This window comes from Rhipicephalus sanguineus, chromosome 1 (genome assembly GCF_013339695.2).
Source record: "Rhipicephalus sanguineus isolate Rsan-2018 chromosome 1, BIME_Rsan_1.4, whole genome shotgun sequence".
Taxonomy (NCBI): domain Eukaryota; kingdom Metazoa; phylum Arthropoda; class Arachnida; order Ixodida; family Ixodidae; genus Rhipicephalus; species Rhipicephalus sanguineus.
Genome location: NC_051176.1, coordinates 110,532,002 through 110,559,512, shown reverse-complemented (window position 1 = coordinate 110,559,512; position 27,511 = coordinate 110,532,002). Strand labels below are relative to the sequence as shown.

Below are 27,511 nucleotides of genomic sequence, written 5' to 3'. Positions count from 1 at the left end.
TCGCTCGCTGCAGCGGCCGCGTTTGCGAAAGGAGCGAACTGTTCAAACAGAAATAAGCAACAATTGTGACATTTAGTTCGCGCTCGTCCTGTGTGTACCTGTTCATTCGTTTCGTGCGTCCTGCTTTATGTTTGAGCAGTGCACTTCAAGTGTCGAGCTGTGACGCATGATAGTTTGCGCTCGTCCTGTGTGTGTTCTTTTCGTGTGTCCTTTGCGCTTGAGCGACGGGCTGGAAATTTCGAGCTGCTTTCCATTCTTCGCGTTACATTCCAATTTGCTGCTATCGCATTCATTGCTTCGCCGTTGTGGCGAAACTGTGACTTTTTCTCAAAACATGATTTTTTGCATCCTGCAGTTACGCAAAGAGTGATAACTTTCCTTCTAATAAATATTTTCACATAAAATTTTGCATGCTATTTCTTTACATATGGAACTGTGCATTCGAGCAGAATGACTGAAAATGCGCTGTGACTTTTTGTACTATGGCCAATGGTGTGCAAAACAAACATGCTGAATATCAACTTTACCAGTATTTTTCTGATAACGCACCTCAGCTTACAGATAGTATGATGATTGTGGTGGTTAGATGCACAGGATATTGTCCTCATTACGTACCTGCCAAGTCACGTTTGAATCACACCTACCATTTTGTAATTATGACTGTTGGCGTAACATGCATATTTTGCCACATTTTGATTTTTATCAGTTTTATTTTTTACATTTTTAACAACTTCGTCATTTTAAAGTTTCAAACTACCTAAGCCCTACAAGCTAAAAGTATAATTATAACTTTTGGACTACGACAAAAATTTTTTCTCAAAGGTGGTGGCCTACCATAACAGGGGCCCATAAAACAAAACAATTGTGTGTTTTTACATGTGATGTTGACACATGCACCATCATTCAATGTTTGCATTCAGGCAATCATGTTTTTATATCTTCATTAATTTTTGGTTTAGTTATATGAATACCATACAAGTGTCCCTTAGGATAAATTGACTGACCAGCTTATAATAGGCACACGTGGGGCTCAAGTGTACACTTAAGCTCAGTCATAATGGCACTCAGCTGCCGCACAAGTAACCACTTGCAACCTTCTTTGTTTAAAATAAGCTTGTTTTGTGCCTACAGCACCTTTGTTTTCTTGAATATGCTGTCTTTTCTTTGGTGGGGGGGTTCAAATGATGAAATTGGAACATTTTTTAATTGAGTTATTACCTGAATTTTCGTTAAAATTTTCATTAAGAAATTCCATTTTTGCTGCCTGATATGCAACAAGGCAATTATAGAGGAATATAGATTGATGTGCATAAAGCCAGCTATGCTAGATTTATTGACTTTTTCAATTAAAACTGAGATAACATCTGGTGTATAGTGTTTTGGCCTGTACAAGAAGGTCAAATGGCAGTTTCAGCACTGAAAACATAGGAGTAGATCTCACAGTTTACACTAAATACCTAAAAGTTTGGCCCTTGGTGATGTACCTACCCTACCAACTCAGTACCTTTGTGTGAAACTGTCAAAATCATTTCTGGGTCCCTAAGTGCTTTGATGCAGACAAACTGAGCTAATTTTCGTCCTTTTCATCTTTTTTGTTGCAGGCGTGATGTACAGCTATAAGGGCTTGTTGCTCATATTTGGCATCTTCCTTGCATATGAGACACGGAGTGTCAAGATCAAGCAGCTCAACGACTCACGCCTCGTTGGCATGAGCATATACAACGTTGTGGTGAGGACCTCGAATTTTCTGATACTACTTAGGTCTTCAGTTGAGCCAAGAACCTGTGAAGTACTACTAATTTTTGGTTCTTCACAGACCTTCGGTAGTAGAACGACAGTGCTTTGAGGGTGGAGTGTAAGAACTGATTATGTGGTAATAGTGCATCACTTCTCATGCATCTTTGTTAAAAGTTATTTCTCTGTGCTGAATGGAAAGTGAACACTGTGTCGTATGTCCCCTTCTTCGTCCGAATTAGTTGAGCTGTTAACCATGCTGAACCTATACCAACTTGCCCAGTATTCCATCCTACTTAGTTAAGACTATCTCTTCTGTACTATGTTGTATTTTGTTGTGATATTATGATATCTTGGCACTATGCAAGAGCTGTCTACAAGTCAAAAGCTGTAAGAGTTTTTACCAAAATTTCTACGCAGAAAGCATCTGCTAGAAATTGGTTTCATATGTACAAGGGTATGTCTGAAGCTGCGACTTTATGTATGCTCACTGGCAAATGCTGGCTCTCTTCTGCACACCTATGCAGCAGCCACATCGAACGAGGAATGGCACTTTGCATCTACAAAGGACACACGATAGCACAAGCTTACTTCTTGCCAGGTGCCTTACAAAAATTTTCCAAGTATTGTGCTTAGTTTATGGAGCTTCAAAATGCCTATCAAAACCTTTGAACATAAATTGCTTTTGTTTTGGAGTTATAAGACAGTGTTGAGGCCTAACGGACTTAATTTCAGACAATAATTTCAGTAATAAGCTAGTGTGCATGACACTGCAGCACCATGGCAAGCCCTCTTACTGATGAGATGCTTAGATGGTCACATCCTCTAACTGGTTTCCGTTGGCCACGTGGCAACACTGACCAGCATGAGCACCCTTATCTGGCCAGTGCAGGTGTCCGTGACCACAAGTGCTCTCCTGAGCCCAAGCGCTCTGGCAGTGCCTGTCGACATGCACATGCACATAGACGTACGTAGCTTAGGCCAGTGTTTTATAACGATGCCTAACCCAATGCTAATGCCTTTTCGTGCTTTTCTTGCTTGGCCAGTGGTCACAGCAACAACAGTCTGCCCGTGTCATCAGAAGGATCAGCTGACTGAGCGGTGGATGATTAGACTAGCATAGAATAAAGCATAATGCATCGCTACAATATACCGGCCCTAATGCATGCAGGCAAAGGCTGGGCTTTATTTATTTGGGAGCATTTTCTCATTCACTGATATCGAAGTGCAGGGTTGTACCCGGGGTAGGGACGGGGGGGGGGGGGGTTGACCTTACTAAACCACTCTTCTGGCTGCACCACTGTCGATGTGCCAGCCACTGATGATAGTGAATATCAGCGATATCAAAATTATATATATATATATATATATATATATATATATATATATATATATATATATATATATATATATATATATATATATATATACACACACACACACACACACACGTTTATTTATTTATTTACTTGAAGTACCTACATCACCCGTAGGCATTGTTGTAGGGGGGTCTAAGGTGAAGAACACTCAAACATCGGCAACCAGGGTCAATCACATTAGAGATTACCTGTATATAAACACCAAACGAATAGGGGAAAACATTGACATAATAAAAAATAATCAAGACAAATTGCAGCAAAAAGTGGACATGTGTGTTGACAAAAAAACTCAACTGCAATGGTGAAGCAAGGCATGCATAGTGCCGCGAAACCCCTTACTTTAGCACGAAGACAATCGAAAGCAAGTGGGGAGGGGGGGGGGGGGCTAGGTGATGGCGCATCTCAACGCGTGCAACCGCAGTATTAACACTGTCTGCATTGACCTGTTATCTTTTATATCGAAGGCCACCACCATTGATGTGGAACTCCCAATAATACATAGACTTGCGATTCCTCCGCAGTGCAGTGGCAAATCGACGTGTATGAAAACTGTGCCACGTGAACGCCAGCATGCCATGAACCACGAATAAAGCGCTGAGGTTCCCATTAATGTCGTTTGAACACCCAATTTCATTTTCCGTATCTCGGCTTGCAGAATTACCTAAACCCACAGACTCCCGATGTGCAGATGTGCTGTGTGATGGCTTCATTAACCCTTTACTGCACAATTTTTTGCTTCGTCACAATACTATTCATGGAGTTGCACGGAAGCATAACAATAGGTGTACTACCATCGAAAATAAATCTCGTGGATTTTTACAGTTTGTATAAGCAGAAAAAAGGTATGTTGCAAATTCGCAACCACGAGCAAGTAAAGAAGAAGTATGTTGCAAATTTGCAACCACGAGCAAGTAAAGAACAAGTTGAAGGGGAAAGATACTCGGTGTGATTTGAACTCAAATATTTATTTGCGCATCACATTGTGCGGGTGCACTAATGTTGTAGTGTAGTACAAAAGAAAGCAATTGCTCTTGCTTGTAAATGCAATGCAAATTTTCTTGTCTAATTAAATAAATTAGGTACTAATGGGGGAAAAACGGGAGCGGGTCGCATTCATTCTGACCGCTCGCGGAACCCTAAAATGTCCTTCACGGAACCCAGTTTAAGAACCCATGCCCTAATTCTTTTTGTATGATCACGCCTTGCTGATACATAAAGTGGTTGCTTGATATGCCTATCTTTGTCTGTTCCTGTTTTATCATTATAAATGCTAAAGGGAAACTTAAGCCTTTGCAGTTTTTGATGAGACTCTGTTTCCAACCTACTTGGTATGTAGTCTGTGAGCTTCTTATGCTGAAATCATAATTGCTTGTCGCGAATCTCTCAGCCTGTTTCTGAATCCTTTGCGTCGAGTGTTCAATACAGCTGTAAAGTGGTCCCCCGCTACACAAGCATATTCTAAAGTTGATCTAATGTTTGTTACATATAAGTAGGCTTGTGCGAATAGTAAATTTTAGGTTCGAAGCGAATAGTGATTTGGTCGAATAATTTCTAATCGAATTCGAATAGTATATATATCGCACATTATAGAGAAAAATTAGTATATTTGTCATGACCCAACTAACCTGCACAATATTTTTTTTTTTTAATTGAAACAACGCATGTGCAAATGTCACTCTTTTTGATTCAAGGGGAAGTGGAAGCAACTTTGAATACCGTATTTACTCGCGTAATGATCGCACCCCTAAATTTTGTCGCCTAAATTCGATTTTTCTTTTTCACCGCGTAATGATCGCACCCCGAACTTGCCGCATCGATATGTCGTGTGCCAAGTCTAGCCGATGATCATCGCGTTTATCATCTGTCGAATGTTGCGTTAATAACTCTTCCAAACTCGCCAAGTGAACTGCACGCACCAAACATATTCGTAATTTTTGCCCACCGTTGGCGGAAACGTGCCATTTAGGATTGCAGTAAAGGCAAATGCCGCAGTTTTCACTGAATGCCCGCCATGTGTTTTATGTCTGTGGCAGCTGAACGCGCCCATCTTTGTTTCTGTGATCTGAAAGCAGGCATCGCTACGCTAATGCCGTAAATTTACTGATTTAAATGAAAGCATTCCTTATTTAGACAGAAGAGACTGTTTTGACGCGCGTGACGTACTCACAACCACCGTGACTGACGAAAAGAAGAAAAAAAAAATGCGGTCGCTTCGCTCTGTGGGCCACCATATTTGTTTTGCTATCCCGCACTGTTACAGCGGCGGCCACCTGTTGGTCGACCTGTTGTCATCCCGCAGCAACAAGCTGCCGACGCATTCCCATAATTCCTGAAAAAGCCGTGTCACCGCCATCCCAGCCGCCCTTCACGGCGTCACCTGACACCACGTTTTTTTGGCTGTGCTTTGTGATCGTCTGTTGAAGCGCCGTTTCACCATGGGGCGGTATGCGAGCTTTACTGCCGCGTTCAAGCTGAAGACGCTTGATTACGCGCTAGAGCACGGAAACCGTGCTGCCGGCAGACATTTCGGCGTCGACGAAATCCGGATCCGATATTCAAAAAAAACAGCGCGAGAAGCTCATGGCTACGAACAGCACGCGCCGGGCTTTCCGCGGACCCAAAACGGGCAAGTTCCCTGACATCGAAAAGGCAGTCCTCGAATACATGAGGGACATGCGCAAAGACGGTTGTGCCGTGTCGTTAGACATGGTACGGTTGCAGGCGCGCACAGTTTCCCGGAGGCTGGGAATAGCCACAAAGGACTTCCGCGCCAGTTCCGGCTGGACGACACGCTTCATGCGGCGGAATGGACTGTCGCTGAGGCGGCGGACGTCGTTGTGCCAGCGACTTCCATCCGCGTACGAAGACAAAGTGATCGATTTTCACAGGTTCGTCACGAGGATACGCCAGAAGAACGGTTTCCTGCTGTCACAGATAGGCAACGCCGACCAAACGCCGTTGACGTTTGACATGCCTCGAAGCACTACTGTGAACGAGAAAGGTGCTCGAAGTGTGCTCGTGAAAACGTGTGGTGTGGAGAAGCAGCGGTGCACCGTGATGCTCGCAGTGACGGCAGACGGGCGGAAGCTGCCGCCGTATGTGATTCTGAAGCGGAAGACAATTCCGAAGGGAAACTTTCCACGTGGCATCCACATCCGCGCTCAAGCAAAAGGGTGGATGACGGCAGACCTCATGGTCGATTGGATCAAGACGGTTTGGGGGCGAAGAGCAGGAGTGCTTCTGCTTTCTTCACTTCTTGTGCTGGACAGCTTTCAGGGCCATCTCGTTGACAGTGTCCGTACCGAGCTGAAGGAGCGGCGCACGGAAATCGCAGTGATCCCTGGGGGTCTAACTTCACTGCTACAGCCTCTGGACGTGTCACTGAACAAACCGTTCAAGGACAACGTCCGGAGGCTGTACGCAGAGTGGATGTCGGCGGGCGACCACGATTTCACGCCAAGTGGCAAAATCAGGAGACCCTCCGTGGAAGTCCTCTGCTCATGGATTCTCGAAGTGTGGAGTACCATTTCCGACGAGGTGGTCGTCAAGAGCTTTAAGAAGACTGGCATTTCCAACACGCTCGACGGGACAGAAGATGACCGTCTGTGGGACAGTGAAGACACTGCCGATTCCGACAGGGAATCGTGCGGCGACGACACTGACGCCAGTGACGCTTCAGACTCAGAATGAACGTTAGGGGGTCAGAGAGTTCCAAAATAAAAGGGCAGTGTTCCATGCATGTAGCTCCTGCGTAATGCGTGCATTTTATTACAAAGGTAAGCCTTACTCTACTTTTATTTTTGGTTATGTTCATGATAGCTATCGTAAGAATTCAGATTAGCGACTTCTTTGCGTTTTCGGTGCTCAGAATATTGTTTCACGGAAAATTTACCCCGCGTAATGATCGCACCCCGAAGTTGGCGTCAATTTTTTTGAAAAAAAAGTGCGATCATTATGCGAGTATATACGGTAGTAGCAGGATTTGACTTTCAGTAGAATGCAAGTGATAACCTGTAAAATATGTTACATTTTAAAATTTACTATACTTAGAGCATATAAGCCGGTATAACAAGCTTTTAAACTTAAAAAATGAGCAATCAATGTGGGGGTAATACGTTAATTTAACATTGAAGTGGGGCTTCATGGCAGTGTGGATTTTCCCTGGATAGGTGTATTCACGGCACAGCACCCCTCCACTGCAGTGAAACCAGCTTTACAGGGGGTTACATGCGATGGATATATGTCTATTCATTGAATACGAATACTTCGAAATTTCCAATAATTTAAATTCGTTTCGATGCGAATTCGAATACTGTTGGCAGTCTGTTAGACAGTCCTTCTAACAAAGATCCATTCTACCAGAGATGTCACTTGCATAAGAGTTTGTTAAATTAGGGCCTTGTACTGAAAATGAACCTATCTGCTATGAAAGCTGATCCAAAACACTCATTGACTACGTTGTCAGCATTAGTCTAGCAGATATCAAATCCTGTATTACCTCAGCTTTTGCAGTTGAACTGCATTGACGTAAAATTAGTGCTCTTCTGATAGTGTGATGCCTCTTAAAATGCAGAAGAAATTGCTTTTTCACAGATTTGCTATTAATGTCATAAGTTGTCTTTGGTGTACTAGAAGATTTCTTTTTGTAATACCAGAAGGTAGTGGTTGCAAGAACATTTGCTGAACGTCACTGCGGTGCAAGAGCGAACAATCGAATTATACTAAAGCCTGTGTGTATAACGTAAGCTTTGGAAGTGTGATAAATTGTTTACCTAAAGTGCTAGGTTTCATATTCCACAGTCTGCGTCATTATGATTAAGTCAGTCCAGCGGGTGACCTTCAATTGTTCTGAACATGGTAAAGGTGTGCTAGGAGCACAATTTCGTCACATTGTGTATGGATGTGCTGTGTTTACAGTGACTCTTAAAATCCATTTCACTGAATACCTTCCGTATGCCTTTCTACTTCCAAGTCCAATTGCTACTTTTAAATGCACAAAGTGCTTTCCGTCTTTTTTCTCTTTCTTTAACCGTAAGCCAGCTAGCCTTGATACATTTTCAAATATTTATAGGCCTTTGTGGACTCCTATATTTTCATGAAATGGTCACTTGGCTGAGCCTCCATCATCGTTGTTATAATAATGTTTCTTGACCAGTGCACCATTCAATGTGCTTGCCATACAAAGTGAAGGTAAAACTTGGTTTTGTTCACGTGACAAGTGCTTCACTTCATAGCAGCGTCTGCATGATAGCAGCAACCTGCAGTTACTCTAGCTGTGAGGTATGCTTCAGTGGGGGTGATTTTATGTGCTGGAGTTTTGTAAAATATATTCCTTGGCAATGCCCCCTTCTTTTCCTCATAGTCTAATAAGAGTAGAAGTGCAAAAGAGGCACAGTGACAAGAACCATGAACAAACGCTTGCCCATGTTCCTTGTCGTCCTGTCTCCTTTTGCACTTTTATTAGACTGTGGAATACCAGCTAGCCCAAACTTCCACCCTTCTTTTCTTCCTTCCCCACCTCTGTGACCAGGTGCTGTGTCTGATCACGGCGCCAGTCACGCTGGTGATTGGCAGCCAGCAGGATGCCACCTTTGCATTTGTCGCCCTAGCCATCATCTTCTGCAGTTTTCTCTCCATGGCACTCATCTTCGTACCCAAGGTACGTGCAAGTTCTGGTGTGTGCATTTGACAGGAAATCAATCAGAATGCCATGATCGTAATTGCTAGGAAGAATGTGTGTGTATACTGTATTGACCCATGTAAGAGCTGTACATTTTTTTTCATATTCTGGACGAGGTATGGCCCTTACATGGAACACGGCCAGTTGGTCTACTATGAGTGAGAGTGATGGCATGAGCATTAAGGGATGGGAAATGCAGCCAAGTACAGCAGAGAGTTAAGTGGGACGATGAAATTAAGAAATTTGCAGGCATAAAGTGGAATAAGCTCTCACACTGTAGGGTAAATCGGAGATCATTGGGAGAGGCCTTTGTCCTGCAGTGGACATAAAATAGGTTGATGATGAGTAGGGGATGCACCGTAATCCAACATATTCTTCCATGATCGAACACCACTACAAAAGCAAATGCTATCCTTTACATAATTAATTTATTCATTCATTCATGCACACCGCACACTTGACTACTCATCTTTGCTACCGCTGCCACTGTGTTACTTTAAAGCTGTAAACAGTTACTTGGAATTTGTTGATTGGAATTTTAGTCCTTAATGGCTTCTCCCCCCCTCCATCTTGGGCTGCCAAGTTAAGGGCGCAGCCCTTACACCAGTCTATTCAGTAAGTCATTCTAGTAACAGTAACGTTGAAGCAGAACTCATAGTTGAGGTTGTACAAAAAAACATGGCTGATCCCACTGTCATAGGAATCGGTATAACACGAAAGTGAAACGTGTCTTCACAGACGTAGTTGAGCGTTTGTTGTGCATTCTTTCGCCCCAAGCACGAAGGAATGAATGCTACAGCATCAAATTGTGATACCCCAGTCACACTGGCAAATTTAGTGTCATTTTGAGCGAGTGCACGTACGCTCACAGAGTGTCACTGTGGCGGCGCGCTGCTACACGAGAAAGAGAAGTGTGCTTTGGAAATGAAGGCAGTGGCAATTGGTGGTTCAGTAGCAATGCTCGCAGTTTAATTGCTTATTATAAGCATGAACATAATTTACAATGAATTTTGCACGTAAATGAAGTAAATATTGCAACCGCGTAACGTCATTGGTCATCGTGAGCTGAGACAAGACAGTATCATATCCGAGACGAATCGAAAACAAAAATGGCGGACTCCGGTGCAGAAGGGACGCATATAGTGGTGACGGGCATTTGGAGCGTGTTTTGGCAGCAATCATTTGCTCCTCCCAAAGGCGTATGAGTGCCCGCGTCTCTGCGTCGGACCACGTTGTCTTCGCGGAAGTGGCACCCGAGGCACACGCCATCGCAAATGATTAAAGAATGACTGACCTGTACATCTGCAAGGAAGTAAACAATGTGACGGACGCAGCCATTGCACGGCATGTGCTCCCGCATACCCCTAGCGGACATGACCGCAAACTGCCCGAGGGAGAGAGTAGCGAGGTTTTTTGTTGTAGTATCATTTGTTTGAATACATGGCAGTATTCCTAATAACGAGAACGATGGTTTAAAAATACCATGATCGTCGCGTTTTGCATTAGCGTATTTATTTGCAAGCCACTGCTGCCGAGGATAGACACTCCGTCGCAGCGAAGTGAGTTTGGCGAACGCACTTGCCGGCAAGTGTACTTTGCAGCGAGTGTCACTTAGCGTTCCTGTGTGACAGCGTGCAAATGACACTACTGGCAAAGTGCACTCGCTCAAAGTGCACTTAAGTTGCCCTGTGTGACAGGGGTATGATGTTACGCGAAGAACGGCAAGCCGCTCGAAACTTGCAATGCGCTGCTCAAGCAGAAAGGACGTGTGGAACGAACATACACAGGATGAGCGCGAACTGTCACAGTTGTAACTTATTTCTGTGTGAGCAGCGCGCTCCTTTCGCAAAAGCGGCCGCTGCAGTGAGCGAGGTGACCTTCGTGCTCTCAACGGAAACTTGCAGGCAGAGCGCAAGACGTACAAACCACCGAGATCACGAGATAAGCGCTCGCACGAACGACCATGCCCTGTCGAGGCACGCGCTAATCCGTGTGGGGAACGACTTTTGAAGCGCACTCTTCGAGCACTTTGCGCCATCTCGCTAGTGATAATAAAAACATGCTGTACCGCCGATTTCTGAGTACCGCCACTGGCAAATGGTGTACATAAATAGCTCGCCGTTAGCATAGCAGAGAACATGCCGTCTGTGGCGGAGTCGTTTCGCGCTGCACGCTGGCGATCGAGAGGTCGTAAGTTCGACTCCCGGTGACGGAACTTTTTCTTATAGTTTTTTCCTTGCCATATGTTAGTCTTTATATTTTACAACGTCATATCCGTGACAAAAACGCGTCAGTGGAGCCGTGGTGGACCCCGGCATAAAACACTTTCGTGTTAAAAGTCTTGCAGTACATCCTCTTGATTATTGTTGGCGACTCTGGTGAGATACTACATTAAGCTGCTACAATACCTATACTGCCACCTGAACAAGTAAGATGTGCTAGCATCTTGGTTAACAAGTGATGGTCAAAGGAAGTGAGCATCAACACTTCTGGAAGAATACGCAGAAGAAGCTAGAACTCGGACTGGTAAATTCCGGTGTTGTCTGAATCAGAAACTTCAGCCTATCTCATGCACTGTGTCAGTGGCAACAAAGAAAAGAGAACCAATGCTATAGACCTTGACAGCTGGTATGGTGGCACTGCGGCGCTAGTGCGATCAGTGCTGCCAGTAGCGACCACGCGTGTGATCCCTTCATGACAAGTTGTGGGCGCTCGTTCCTGCTATTGCCGCTGGCAACACCGCTCTGTGGGAGCAGAGCAGTGACATTGTCGAATGAGTAGTGCAAGTTATTGTGTGGATTCCGCAGAACTAAGCATGTAGAAAGGTATTTAAAATAAAAGCAGTCTTGTTCACAGCAATGATCTTTATGCCGGCAGCCACGTTAACAGCATTAGGGAGAAAACCGCCTACAAAGGGGCCCTCCAACATTGGCAGATGTGTGCTCAGATGAAGAGGTCATCAAAGTTTAATCAAGATCTTATATTATTTACATTAAATTAAAATCATTCTTTTCATCAATTGTGCGAAGAGCTTCCTTTGGCTTTTGTATCTGTTCTCGCTATTCGGCAGGCATTTGTTGATAATCAGTGTTCGGGCTAAGCAAGAGGAAAATTTTGTTCGTTCCATTTTTCTCGCTTCTTGTGTTTGCTCATTCCTTCGGGCTGTTCGATGATTTCTGCACATTTTCCCAGTTATCTATAAGAACAATTGCACATTGTGGTAGCCATGTGCAAATGCAAGGCTTGGTGCAGAGGATGATATAAGCACACCGCCGCCTTGCCTATGTTTGTCAACAAGTGCAAGCACACATCCTGCGCAAACCTACCATGCGCCTGGCTCTGGCCATCGCTGTGTCCCCTTCTAGATTTTTACACTTTGTCACAGGCTCACGCCATCGCCTTTCGCATAGCATGCAGAAAAAGTGTCGAAACATATAGGCAGAGTGCCAGGCTATCGAGCTTCTCTCATTGCCCAAGAAGTGGGCACTGCATATGTGGGTTCGGTGCTTCACGAGCTGCCAAAAAACTCCATCGGGGCTAAAAAAAAGCAGAGTTTATGACCACGACAAATAAATATGCGCAATAATAGCAAGGAAAGCATTTAAAAAAAATGAAAAGAGTCTGTTTATCTCGCATGTCGTGCCACCATCATCCAACGCTCTTATCGCTTGTTCTCGTGAGCCTTCCATGGAAATCCATAGAATTTTAATTTTGGCAGCTTACCGTCACCGTTTCTGTAACTGTTGTGACAGCCATACATGCAAAAATACATAGTTCCACTCCTGTTTGACCACGAATTAGCTTTGTCCTTTCGAGCTGCTATGGTTCCGCCCATACGCACCCGCTCTCAGCCATGAAAGATTAGTAGCGCGCTGCGCTGCGGGCGGCGCCACTTGTTCAGTCAAAACTGTAGCACACTAGGCCTATCGCAGCAGGATGAGCATCTTAGCGCCAGCTGTGTATGTGTGGTCCTTTCATTGTCTCTGTTTTTTATGCGGATTTCTTCGATGATGCTGAACTGACTCGCCCAGCAAGCCACTCTTCTGATGTTCCCTTACCTTGTGCACTGCTGTCTAGATTATAGAGCTGGTGCGGCGGCCCCGCGAGCGTGCGGACGTGCGGAGCCTTATGGACACCATCACGAGCAAGGAGGAGGAAGAGAGGCACCAGCGGCTGCTTGCAGAGAATGAGGACCTCAAGAAGCAGATTGCTGAGGTACCTGGCAGGGAATTAATGAGGACTCTAGCGCTGCACGAAAAGATTTAACCAGAGAACAGTGAACAGCGGTAATGAAACATGAATATAAAAGATATAGCGGAGATGGAAGGTCATCTGAAAATAAAACACACATAACTATTCGCCTTCCTGGACTCTGTGTCCACTCTCATGGACATTGGTTTGGCACTCTCATGGACATCAGCAAAACTTGGGAGGATAAGAAAGCAACTTGAAAGGAAGCCAACACACATGCAATGTGAACATAAAAAATGCAGCTGAGATAGAAAGGTTATCCAAAAATAAGGCGCAGATTTGCCCATTTGCCTTCTTGGATCCTGTGTCCACTCTCATGGACATTGGCAACAGCCAGTTTTCTCACTCCATCGGCATGGAATTAAGGAACTGGCAGTTACGAATTATAGGGAATGGAGACTTCCGCTAAGATGTTTATGAACAAGCATTCCAAGTGTGCAGTTAATTTAATTTCTGAAATGCTAAAATACCCTTTCATTTGTCCCTGCAGAAGGAAGAGCAGATACAAGTACTGAACCAGAAGCTGCAGGAGCGGCAGCGGCTGGCCCACCAGACTGCATTGCCTGCTAGTGGCGAGAGGGTGCGTATTGCACTGCCACCCACCTATGCGGATGGCCTGCTGGCCCCCAAGGAGCCCGTGGCCATTGACCCCGTCTCTGATTCTGGCTTTGTCACGGGCACCTCCCTGGTTGGCCGTGGCTCACGTCTCTCCCGTTCAGACTTTGAATTCTCGGAGTCATACCTTTAATCCGTGACGTACCATCAGGCTGCACAACACCCTGTGTGGCTGTTGGAGTTTGCCATTTGAGTATGAGGCCCTGAATGGCTAATGTACAAACTTTCATAAGAGATTTCTTTGCATAGGGGTTACCTAGGAGAGGATGAGCAGCAAATGGTGGCTTAGTTCTGTAACTGTCAACCCTCATGTTCCCTTTGTCTTGTGCTGCAGTTCAGAAAGAGGGTTGTTTTCAGGGTAGTCTTGCCCCCATCTGTGAGATTAGCGCTGGTGTGCTTTGGTGGCTTGTTTCTGCTCGGCATATTCTCCTGGCATCCTATTAAGTAAGGAGGCTTGAAGAATAGATCCTGCAGGCTACAGCTCTGGAGGCACTTGCCTTGTATTTTTAAGAAATGACAAAAACAGTGAAACAGGAGACAACAGCAGGAAACTAAAGTATTGATTTCATTTTATTTAAAGAAAAAGAAACATTTTCCTGAAGGATCTGCACAGATCTGTATCCTACGGAGTAACCTGACTGCTCTGTATGCATTTCTTTTTACTTCGGACTAAGTTGTGCCTTTTTGGCCAAGGTTTCAAATACTCACTGCCACCAGTGGCCTTGGTTCCCACTGGTGATGAGTTGCTTTTTTTTTTTTTTTTATTTACACATTCAAAAATATTGTACCCTAGCATTTCATTGCACAATGAACACTGCAATTCCTCTTCACTCTCCTTCATACCAACAAGTTTTGTTTTCCTATTGTTCTCCTAAGTCCACATTTCACCATTCAAGGTGGCAAGCATTTTGGTTCTCGCAGCGTTGTCATAGCATGAAAATATTTATCATCCAGCTGCCTGCTCATAATTTTAGTCATTTTTGACATGGTTTTTGCAGTGGTCCTTTCTCTTTCAACTTTTTCATATATATATATAATCAGTCAAAAGATTTTATTTTTAGCTCATTTACAATGTTCATTTTCTGTGTGCTTTTCTTGGCATCAGTGGTTGTTGCTTTTCCTCTTGTAGAAGCCTTACAAGCTAGCTTGCTTCTTAGAGAAGCTTTTGCATACAGGCAGTGATGATTCTTTAATGCTTACTGTTATCCATGTATAATAATGTTTTCCTTGTACTAAAAAAAAAGCAAATAATAGGGAGCAAATTTTATAAGGCTGCATGATACCGCAGCTAGTGATGTTTTATTCACCTCACCACAAAAGCAAGGATGAGAGTCAAGTGTTTATGAGGTTTGCTTATTATGTTACTACCATAAAATCCCAAGCAAGCGCTCGAACAGCCAGGCAAACATCTCCAGCTTCATTAAAATGTTTATCTCTCTCTCTCTCCCCCTCCCCCTTACAGAGAAGGATAATCTGACAAGATATGGAGGGGGGCGCTTGCTCGGTCTCAGATTAAAATTCAAGGTGGTAGAAGAGCCGCACATGCTTCCAGTGAAATGCTTTATTGAATACGCATGCATTCACTGTCATTATTCATCCTTGTCGGGCGAATAAAAACAGTGAACGAAACAGCGAAAATGGCAGGAAGGCAGGGGGGCCGCTTGTTCGGTTGTGGGCGCATATTTCACATCTCCCGGAAAAGGGAAGGGGGCGCTTGCTCGGGATTTTACGGTAAGTTAAACGTGCAGAAGAAGAAAACATTCAGGGATGTAATTGCCTAACAAAAACAATTACTGTGCCACTTCATAGCATTATTTTGTGTTGTTTCTTTCTTTTTTTCTTTTTAGGTATTCTTACTCTATTTACTAACTCTATAGTACTAGTCAGTGCATAATTGTAGTTCAGTCTGACTGAACATTCTGAACAGTCCAGCTGCAACAGAATGTGGTCATATTCCTAAACCTAGAAGCATAAGTGACAAAAGCTAGCCTATATCTTCAAAGCAAGTCTCAAAAGCTGCAGAATACAAAGGAAAGACCCTTTGCGGTGATCTTGCGCTACACACGCACTCATGCTGGTGTTTCGTATCTGACATCGAACGCAGCTGCTTCTACCACCTATTCCTCACAAGCTGTGTCCTTATTAGCATGCTGACTGCATGGTGGTGTTGGCAAACCAGCCTACAGCAATTTTCAGATTTTAGCCTTAAATTTTAGTCCTGTCTTTCTACGCTGCTCAGAAATTCGCTGTTTACTTGCTAAACGCACAAAAACAGGGGCACGAATGCCAGAACTTGAGTAATGGCTACGAAGTGAACTCCATGCATTATGCATAACGAGCAAATGGGAGAGTAATTGCAAAAAGAGCATTTATTTAGTTCTGCATGATTGAAAGTAATGATTTCAAGCTTGCTCAGTTTAATCCAATCTGCAATTTTCTTTGTCTCTGTTGTGCAAGTCGGTGTGCCATCACAAATGAAGACATCGTGTTCATTTGTGATGTGTTCCTTTTCAAAACAGTCTCCTAAATTGTAATGGACACCCTTATGCATTCAAAGTGAAAGCAATGTGAATGCATACTTTGACATATGAAGTAAAGAAGCAGCAATTACACAGCTAAAATATTCAACGTGCGTACTGCTTTTAGAATGTTGACATCTCCTAGGCAGAACAAACATGACCGCTTTTATTTGTTGTGAGTCGCCCGTTTTTGTTTTTGTTGTTTAATGCATGTTCCAGCCTTTCAAACTTTCTGTTGTAGAGCACATTGTCCTGTTTATTTTAGCATTCTTTCTTGGTGTTGCTTTGTGGTACTGTTACATAGTATGTTGTTTGTTGTGTTTGAGAACATATTTCAATTTTAAGCTGCTTTATATCTTCAGGAGTTTATGCACTCAAGCGTAGCACTGACTTTTTCTTCTCCCCAGAACCGATTCTAAAGCTTCAATGAAAGTGTGCCATTGTATCCACTATAAACAGAACACTAGGTGAGTCTGAGAACTGTGATATGGTACACACTTGCACTACATGAAGTATGTGCAATAAACACTGCATCAGTGTAAGATTTCATACTTGCCAGTCACCTTCAGGTAGTGTGCACCTCTAAGTGCTTTTGTGCCCCAAAATAATCAAGATCCTGCATTCCCGAATGTTGAGGAGTCACATTTTTTTGTAATCTCATTGAATTTCAATTTTCATCATGTCTGTTGTACAAAATCATTACGCACCTTGGGGCTGGCTTCCCTGCTTGAGCAAATATATTTTATTATGTGTTCCGGCATTTTCTATCTAGTCCAGTGGGGAGAATGTGCCAGCTCACATTTGTTACAGCAGGCTGCGCTCAATACGAGTGTTTTGACAGCAGCCTGAGCAATGGTTAGTCATTTGCATCCCCATATTTTTTTAATTGACCTTTCAAAATACAATTAAACCTGGATATAACGAAATTGACCGATTCCCCCCAAAAATTGTTACAAACAGGTTTTTGTTATATGCAGTTTCAGCACGAAAATTCGGAAAAGGAACACACAAATTAAAAATTGGGAACTATAGTAATATAATAATTTATGGGATTTAATGTCCCGAAACCACGATATGATTATGAGAGACGCCGTAATGGAGGGCTCCGGAAATTTCGACCACCTGGGGTTCTTTAACGTGCACCTAAACCTAAGTACACGGGCAGAGCTCAGCCAGAACATTTATTTAGCAGCAAGAAATTGCATTATTTTGCTCTATTGCTTGTTCGTGAGGGATGGCAATACTGCGCATTCGTAAGACGTCAATACAACGCTGCTCTGTCATCGTCTAGCCGTGGCCTTCGAGATTGGCTCCAGCAACGCGACGGCGGGTTGCCAGAGGTAATTGCGGAGGCCGCGGTCTAGCGAACACGCGTCGTGGCGCAAGACGGCAAAGCGCGTGATGAGTCGACCTCCAAAGATTCGTCGTTGTCTCAGACAGTTTCCACGAGCGCCTAATCTGACATCTCCTCGGCAGTGATGGCGCAGTCCTCCGGGGAAAAAAAAAAAAAAAAGTCAATTAAATCACAAAGCCACACGTCGTAGCTGCTCCATGCTCGTGTAGTGAAACTATGCACGTACGCACGGCGTCTAAAAGAAGAGCAAACGACACTGATACCACGGAATATTCAGAAAAGCACTCTCCATATGCGGCGTGAACTCGAACCGTAATGACACGCAGCAAGGATTTTTTTTTTCTTTTTAGTGGCGTCACCTGGTGTCACGTTAATGAAGTGCAGTTCAGGGGCTACTGCAACTACCGAAGAGTGATGCTGCCAACGCAAAAGGCAATTAAAAATTTTTGTTTTTTAAGAAAAGCGGCGCGGTTAGCGTGGTGGCACCCACGAGCGGCTGGATGAGGTTTGAAGGGAGGAAGGGAAGCGCATGCCTGCACATGTGCTCGCGGCAGCAAGAACACCGGCTTGAGGGGCACAGGTCTACCTGCCCGCCTCGCGCACACCCACAAGCACAAACGAGTACTCGCTCTCGCCTCGCAGTCGCTGGGGCTTCGAGCACACCTTGCGCGACGCCGCCGCTTCGCAATCTGTTGTCGGCGGGGCACCCGCAGAAGATGCACGCGGCTCTTGCTTGTGCCAAAATGACATAATTCAGAGTAACACCCCTAGGTTGTCGACGGCGAAAATTCGTTATATCAAGGGTTCCTCCCGCTGCCACTCTGTTAGATAGAGGTCGCAAATACTACATGTGTTTCTATGGAGAAACGGTGGGGAATAGAAAAACTTCCCAATATCGAGGAATTCGTTGTATGAAGGTTTGTTATAGGCAGGTTTAACTGTATATTATTCTTTCTGCCTGCAATTTCTCATGTTTTTATTGCTTGCCTGCTTGTTTGTTTGTTTTCCATTGTTTCTGCACTTTCATTTGATGTTTTAGTGAAAATTATGTTATGGGAGTGCACATTGTACCAACACCTCAATTATGTGGACTAGTCATCTATATGCTTTTCAAGAGGCTAATTCAGTACTACTAGACTTGCTTAAAAGATGGGCTAGAATGTGATAACTTTGTTAATTTATTCATCCTTGTTGATGACTAAAATTGGACATTTTCAGCACACAGAAAATAATAGCATTGCAGAGTCCAGAACTGAAGTGTATTGTAGGCTGTTTATCAATCACCAAAAAGTTGTGGCACGATATAGCGGTCTTAACAGATATGGCAGCAATGTGTTGAGTCAACAATGTCAGCTTTGGAGTCGCTACCTATTTGTGTGCATGTTCACATACAGCTTACGCTCAGACAGAAATGAAATCATGTGCATGATTTCATTTTCTCACAGACATGCATATGCTCATGTAAACATAAAACACATGCATTATACAAGGCGAGTTATGAAGAGCCTGTTTCCTTTCTAACATAATGCTGAAGTCCTTTGCCTTTTACTTAATCCCACATATCTGGTCAGAGCTTAGCTCGCAGTTGGCTTCCTCACCTCTTGTCATTTCTTTTCACCTCTGTATTTTTTTTCACCCACTGTGGCTGAAGTCCAGTGCATCTGGCCAATGGGCTATGTCATGTTGCTTTTATTGAAGCACCACAAGAGGGGTATGAACAACATATTTATTTTTATAATGTGTTTCACAGCGTATTTATTTACCTATGGAACATCAAAAGGTCAGTCCCTGGGTTATGTTCACAGATGAACAACATATTTATTTTTATAATGTGTTTCACAGCCTATTTATTTACTTATGGAACATCAAAAGGTCAGTCCCTGTGTTATGTTCACAGTTGCTTTACGTATGCATATATACTATATACAAGTAAAACTTTATTTTGTGCATTTCAATGACACTTACATTTTAGCAATATAAAGTCACGCAGTTTGTGGATGTTAATATAAATGCCTTGCACTGTTGCAAATTTATACCACTCGGTGCAGAATGCCTAGTTGGTATTAGTGGAGTTGATGTTGCGCAAGATAAAGCGATGAAAATTTCACGTTGACGGAGCATGCGACTGCTTTTAGTACTATCGAATTGTTATGTGAGCAGTCATATTGTTTATCAAGGTGGCCTGTGAAAAGGTGTTTGGCTGCCACTTGCACTATCTTTACACTGGTGATATGTCCAGCCATGGTAAACGTTTTATGAATCTACTGCTTCATGTGCACTCGCAGCCTAGGCCACCACATAAACGAAAGCAGTGTTAAAGAGGGAAAAAGTATACAGACCATGTTTTATCACAAATATAGCTGTAGGATGGTTAAAAAATATCTTCCTTGAAATTGTCAGTCACTCCCTGTGGCATCTGACCACAGCTAGTCAAACGAAAGCTTATCTCTAATCCTCCCTGTTCAAGCACACTCGAAACAAATGTTTGCATTAAGCAACTTCTCAACTGGTTTAAATGAAATTCTGCATTGAAAATAGAAAAGGAAATACTGTAACTTTAGTGAGGAATAAGAGAGTATTGGTCTTATTTAGGATTTTCTTTTTTCTCTGGCTAAAGTGATTTTAAAAATTAGTACATTTCCTACAAATTTTGCTTGTAAGTTGCTGTATGTTTTTGTATAGAAGAAAAAGAGACATGAACTCTTGGGTTTCACAGGTGGTGTGATCCACCTCTGTTTGGGCATGAAAGAGATTCGGAAAGCGAAACTTCGACATTCTTATGAAATTTTCTCTCTTTATATACACATTTTTCCGCTGAAAAAATACCAGAAGAGAAATGTACTCCTCTCACATAATTTAAGGTATCTTTATACTTCGAGCCACTTCACAAGTGGGTCCCACTTCAGGGCACCTTAATGGTGCACTTGGTAAAAGGGTCCTTTGCAGGGTCCCTTCAGAAAGTGTTATGCACTGGAGGTCTTAAAGCACCATCCAAGGAGTGTGCTGCTGCATAGATTTTTAAAAAGGGCTTAGTGGTAGTGGCAATAGAAGAAAATGAAATGTTGAGAAGCACTGTTGTGAGGAGGAAAGCTACTATGCCGATGGCAGTCCTTTTCACATTTCCTCGATTAGCACCTGCAAGTGATATCCTTTCCCTGCCTTTGCTCGTGCAAGAGTCAAGAGCATGTGCAGGCTCTCCTTTGTATACTTGGCTGTTTTTACAGCATGCAGAGGTGTAATAATTTGCAGACACAATCTTTAACACATGATTTAAGGCAGTGTGTGCAAGAACATTTGTGCTTGCAAAAAACAAGAAAAAAAAACAAAAACCTGTCACCTTGGTGCTTAGAAAGGAACAGCAAATCTCGCTCCATCTATTTGCACATTAGTGAACTCTACATATTTGTTGGTTTACTATACTAAAAAGTCAGATTTTTTTAAAATTGTTGTGGACACTGCCAAACAATGTACATGACTTTTGCTGTTTGCACGTTCATGCTGCAGTGACAAGCACATGAGCATCTTAGAATTTGAGGTTGAAAGTTGCACCAAATACAAGTTCTGGTCTTTTTCTATTTGTTGTTTTGATGATAGTAGGATAATGGTGAAGGTGTTATTTAAAGCATCTCCTTTATAGTGTTGTGAATAAGCTTCTGTGTACTGCTGCTTGTTTCCTTTCACTGCATGGGCATTACTCTGCTTTCAAGTTTACTGTATCCTTCCATGCTTTCTTTCTTCATCGCCAGAATCTTTTACGAAGATGCATATTTTGATAATTTAATATCTTCTGTATGCTGCACCTTCTGTGCACACCGTTTCGGTGGAGAATTTTAATTGTGTGTCTTTTTATTTTGACACTAGATGCCATGAACTCGGTTTTGGGGTGTTCTTTTCCTCAAGGAAATGCACGGTGCATCTATTCATTAATTGAACAAACCCTGGGGCAAGACTTGTGCAGAGTTGGCAAAAGTGGCTAGTCCTGTAGCAGTGTTTATGATCTAGTCATGAAAAAAAAATATTTTTTTTGTTGGAGACCTTTCAGCCACAGTGAGCTAAGAGTACAATAACCCCCTTTTACCATGCACTATGACCTCATGGCTGCGCATTAAGTATATGTGATGCCACACTGTGCGAACAAATGTGCAATTTTATTCCTATTGTATGTATGCCACCTGTTTCCAGAGAGCTGCTTCATCAAGTTTCCAGAAAAGAAAAAGACGGCTTTTGTACTTGTTAGGCATACAATCCCAACTGTGATGGATCATGTACTCCACTAGGACTAGGACACCCTCGTGCAATGCGCATCTCCATGCCATGTAGTGGAAGAGCTCTTATGGAAAGTGGGACTACTAGATAGCAAATAAGTGATGCAAGCTGTTTATTTTTCTCTTTTCTTTCTTTTATTCTTTGAAGACACAAATGCAGGGCACGAAAGCGTGGTTATGTTGCAGTAGATATGCACTTATATCAAAAAATCATCCACCGGAGTCACATCTAGTGGTTCTCATTCACTAGCAGTTGCAGTAGTGCTGTGGCACTCATGTAGTCAGTGGAAAATGAAATTTATTGCAGCGCTTATTTTGTGGTTTGTTGAGTTTTGAAAAGAAGCTTGCAGGCCAGTATGCCCTGCTTGAGCATTACGTGTAGGCTGTGAGAACACTTGTGGTAGAGTCCACTGTTTCTTGTTAGCAATGCCGGTCATTAGTGTGGAACTTGTCCACCCAACTTGTAGATAACTGTTTATAATGCGCGTGTACAGGTTGTTTAAAGAGGCCCTCATTGCTGTAGATATGTAGGCTCTCCTATCTACACCTACTCGGAAGCGTCTGCCTACGGCATTGCCTCCTATGTGTTGTTGTATGCTTTGCAAAGTGAGGCAACAGCTTTAGGTCTGTCAGAACTTGATTTTAATGTGAGGTTAGACTTAATTTAAAATAATGGTCTAGGTTCAGTGAGGCATGAGCACAGTTAAACTATATGTTTAACAATATGTGGCAATGTATTGTGTTAGTATAGTATCAACGAAAACACATGCAGATCTTCCTCTAGCCTCTGTGAATGTGCCCTGGGCGAGAAAGCCACTTCAGCATGCTTTGGTTGTTGAGCTCTACAACTCCGTGTCGTTGAAGAGCTGACATTTCATTCTTGTAGTCAGTCTGTTGTGTTCTGCATAATCTGTTCAAAGTGTACGGATCACTGTTTTAAAATAAAAGCTGTTACACAGAAACTTGTTCACAGCTCTGCTTATTCTATCCTTCTCACTGATGGTAGTGCCCACTAGGGAGGCTTGAAAGTTAGCAGATTAGGCAGATGTAGCATACATTTTAGGTCACTTTATTGTGTGTAACTGCTATGGTCATGATATAAGAGTATTATGCAAGACTATATTATGGCTTCCAGGAACAAACCGTTCTCATGCTGTGCTGCAAGATTTGTCAGCTATGCTGCAAGTTATCAGTAGACAGATATGCAGGACTGCTGCTAAATTTTGCTAAACATCACTTTTAAGCATTTGTTAATCTGGAATGAAAGTATTATGCGCCTTAACGATATGCAAATGTGCAATATTGCCAGATGGCAGAGCAAAATTGCCCCGACTTATCATTGATGCCTAGTGGTGTGATGCCAGCATGCATCACCATCAATTCATGTTATGTGCATTAGACAGTTTAAGATGACCTATCATTGATACTAGACAACAAACAGATTGTTGAACACATGATGTGGAATGATGCTAGAGAACCAACAAAATTGTTTACTAAACATCTTGGCTGTTGCTGCTCGATTTAGTTTCTGTCCACACACAGCTGTGTTTTGTAAAGCAAGTTTCTTGTACAAGTTCCCAACAACGGTTGTGCATGTTTTGTGCTGCATAAACCACTTGGGCATCTTTTTGTACACTGCACCAGTAACTAGATTCTGTCTGGAAAATATTGCATCCCTGTCCAGTCCAGCTGTATGACTGTGTCTTAAGTGTAAATCATTTGTGTTTGTTCCGTAATGTTTTGTAAAGTTTGTGTACTGCCAAATATTAGATGCCAATAAATTGCATTACCATTATCGTGGTGCTTTTCTTGTGCAGTGCCTTCTATGCTCTGAAGAATAACAATGCTTTCTAAAATATTTACAATCATCACTTCAGTACTGCATCATCCAACAAATCAATAATACTGTGGCAATATAGTGCATAGAGGAGCCTATTTTACTAGCATGTAACATATCTGCTGCAGTATGATACATTCAGTACCTCAGCCAAGGGTCACTTGTTTGGGCAGTGTGGTGCGATTGTGGCTAAACATTCAGCACATGCTACAGGGCACATTAATGCAATCGGATCTACTGCTACCTTGTGTAATCTGGTCACCAGGTAATTAATCATTCGAAGCCCACACAAGCATGTAGCAACTAAACTAACATAAAAGCCAAATGCTGCAGTAGTTTTGCTAGCACTGACCATCCAGTATATGTTGCTGGTCCTTCTCACATAGCAGGTCATTTGCGACTGCCATATGCACCTTCCATAATGTTGAAAATTTGACGAACACTGCTTGCCACTTGTGCACTGGTGTGCTCAATGATTTGACAATCATTATTACAAATAAGTTGTTCATATGCAGTATCCAATTAAGCGAGAAGGATACATTTTATTACCGTATTTACCAGTGTGTGGGTGACCCATTTTATCAAAATTTGAAATCCGAAGTTGGGGGGTCGACTTACAATCGAAACAGAAACTAGTAGCGCCAGTTACGGCGGGACAGACGAGAAATCAGGGACACGGTGGCATGGTTACGACATTACGTTTGTGTTCCGGTTCTACATGTAACATATGCCGTATTTTCTCATGTATAACCCGCACTCTAAGCAATGATTTGCGAAAAAATTTCTAAAAATGATCTCCGCGTATTGCCGTGATGCTAGCTTCCCTGCATAGCTGCGAAGGACTGCTGTAAAGCTACCTTTGCGCACAGGAATTCATGTTTTTTTGTCTTGACTTTACAAAACACATTACGGGGCTAGTTGGTGATAAATTTCTACTTAAACTATTCCAGCGCTACCTTTTTACGAGGACAGGACAGAGAAGTGTGTGACAGGACAGGCGCTGACTCCAACTATGGAGCCGGTCAACGTGTAGTCAGTCCAGAGACAACGAAATTAAGAGAACTGCAAATTAGGCTAGTTGGTGAGGATTGGTTATGGTCCTAACGTGACATAGACAGAAGAGAACCACACAGGACAGGCGCTAAAATAAAATGAAAATAAATTTCCTTTATAAAATACGTTCACACGTTTTTTTTAGGGTTGTTTTTTGCCGTGTTATTGGGGGGGGGTCGACCTACATTCGAGTCGACTTACAATAATGTAAATATGGTACATTATGGGTACTCGATAAAACTATGGCAAAGCTAAAAAAATACAAGCTTCCCCCACAAAACCGTAGCGCGCTTGTCAATCACCTGCATAAAAGGGTCGTGCAAGCTGGTTTCGTTTCGAACCGTAATTACTTTTTCTGTGCTAATGTAAATACCACACATATCGAAAGCTAAAAGTTCATCGTTACTTCCTAAATATGACGTTTGGCTAAGCAGTGATGACAGAATCTGATGAAATTTACCAGGACTTTCAAGTTTTCAACTAAAAACCAGCTACACGAAGATGTGCCTGTATGGGTACACCATCTGAAACGTGCAAAAAGTGCTTGGCATCACGGAAATGAGCAAATGTGATTGGATGGAATGTATATGCAAATTCTCTATGGGCGGGACTGTGATGGCAGTGAATGGAGTTAATATTTATTCGTAGGTTGTAACTGACTATAGCTCAACCGAGCATGTGGAAGATAACAGGCACAACATGCATGTACAAGCAGTGACACTAACTGGCCACTGCATGGGTATGTAGTTGGATTCACACCCGCTGCTTAATTTGAAGGACCCCTGACACAAAAATTGAAACCTCGAGATGTTTGTGTTATTTGACTTTCCTATATACGGGGGCACTTCTGTCCGATTATTAGTGGCTAACGTTGCCTATAAGATATTTTAATTTGGTTTTAAAGTAAGCGTGAGTGTTCATCTGAGTTGGCTGCACCTCGCGACATCGCACTGGTATGACGTAGATCGAGGCCCCACGCGACGTTCGACAAGTAAAGCAAGTATTGTGGACGTCGCAGAAGGTTTGCAGGGCGCACACAATACCACGACTGGCACCCGGCGAGGGCTATTGTTCTTCACCCCTCTCGCTCTCTCGTCGGGCTGCACTCGAGGTAGTTTTCGTGAGGAGACATGTGCTTAACAGGTTTAACCCGTACCGAGGCACCCGCATCGTTTCAACCTCTACCACGCACAGGGCCCCGATTTGATAACTGTGCTTTCAACGTCACCACAGCTTGAGTGCACGTGATCTCTGGGGCTTCCCCGATGGGGCGCTAGTTTCTTATGGTTTTTAGGCGGGCGTTTTGAAGCGATACTACAATGGTCACAATTAACTACGCTAGCATTAGTTATACGATACGTTAGAGCATTTACGATTCAATTTAGGGATTACCAGACAAAGCTACAAATTACAATAAAGAAGTCACAAACAAAAGTTTTGCTGTCAGGGGTCCTTTAAAATAGCAACAGTCATCTTGAGTTGTAATTTTCACTTTCTCAAGTGCTGACTTTGTGCCTGTGCACTTGGACTGAGTAAAGCTGAGCACACACGATGCCCAGTGCATTGTGCAGTGAATGCCACTACACCTCGTCTTGGGACAGCCTATAAACCAAAGGGACACTTGAAACTAAGTATCCAGAGTGACAGTCGTTTGAGCTTTAAGTGGTACACCTATATACAGCTCAAGGGGCGCCAACATAACCCTGGTCAGACTGGTGTACTTTTGAAGGTTTGTATTTTGCCTTACGAGTGCCACTTTGGCAGCTCGACAAAACAAAGTGTTTTGATGGCAATAGTTGAGAAGGCAATGTTAGCCTTCTCAATCTAGGAGCCGTTGTACTATGAGAAAGATGTGCACAGTCCAGTACTTACCATTGGACCTTTTGTAAAGTACATTAAATATTGAATTTACCAAATGAGACTTGATTTAGTAATCAAACCTGCATGTGTTTCCTGCATGTGCATGTGCAGATATTTGATTAATGTATCAGTATATTAGCATCCCTCTAATATAAACTAATTTCATGCTTTTATTTTACCAAGCAAGTCCATTAGCTTACCAATCATTGAAAAACATGATGGCAATCATCTCTCATATTTCAAATCAGCCTCAAAACCTTTCTTTTAAGGCAAAAGCCTTCCAAGGTCATGTGAGGTCAGAAACGAATGGTCCAAAAAAAGAAATGAGCATGCCAGCTGCGTGTCTGCTTCGTCAGCTTCATCTCTGTGGCGCTCACGCAAGTAAAAAAATTAAAATTCAGGCGGATGCTTAGAACTGTCCAAGAATGTGAACACAAACGCCTACTTGGACCTTCTGTTGATCTGCTGTTGAACTTTCTGCTGATGTACTGAACTCAATGATGAATAGCAACAACTAATAAAGGCACGTGTATCGATTTGGAATTTCACAACCGGTAATGTGTAAAAGCGATACAGTATGCTTCATGCTATATCACAGATCACAAGGTAATGCTTGCGAGTGTGGATCCAGAGAGCCCGCTTAGCGTTGCAGGGGATGGTGTGTGCACTTGTGCTGTGAATCAAGTGGAGAATGATATGCAGTTGGAAGTGGATGTGGAAGATATGTGCTGGGTGATTGAACTGTGTACTGGGAGAGTTGGATCTCATAGAGTATGAATAAAAGATGCAATTAAACAGTACAGTTGGTGTGATTTGAGTTCACTGCAACTTAAAGGAATCCTGAACCACTTTTCCAAGTAATGATCGATTGACCTCAGTATCGGAGTTTATTGCCTCACGAATTGATTGCCACAAAAATTTTTGTAATCCCGTCAAGTGCGAGCGAAGTTACAGGGATCTGTCA

General features: G+C 43.0%; 1 protein-coding gene across 2 annotated transcripts in view; it reads left to right on the top strand.

The window, feature by feature from the left end:
- Nucleotides 1-23,591, top strand: part of LOC119395962 (gamma-aminobutyric acid type B receptor subunit 1) — a 75,017-nt gene extending 51,426 nt beyond the window's left edge. For both annotated transcript variants that reach the window (XM_049415811.1, XM_037662992.2), the window contains exons 14-17: nucleotides 1,602-1,729; nucleotides 8,644-8,772; nucleotides 12,871-13,008; nucleotides 13,535-23,591. In XM_049415811.1, the coding sequence (XP_049271768.1) occupies nucleotides 1,602-1,729; nucleotides 8,644-8,772; nucleotides 12,871-13,008; nucleotides 13,535-13,792 (653 nt within the window). In that variant the 3' untranslated portion in view covers nucleotides 13,793-23,591. The remainder of the gene's footprint in view (nucleotides 1-1,601; nucleotides 1,730-8,643; nucleotides 8,773-12,870; nucleotides 13,009-13,534) is intronic.
- Nucleotides 23,592-27,511: the final 3,920 nt, after the last annotated feature.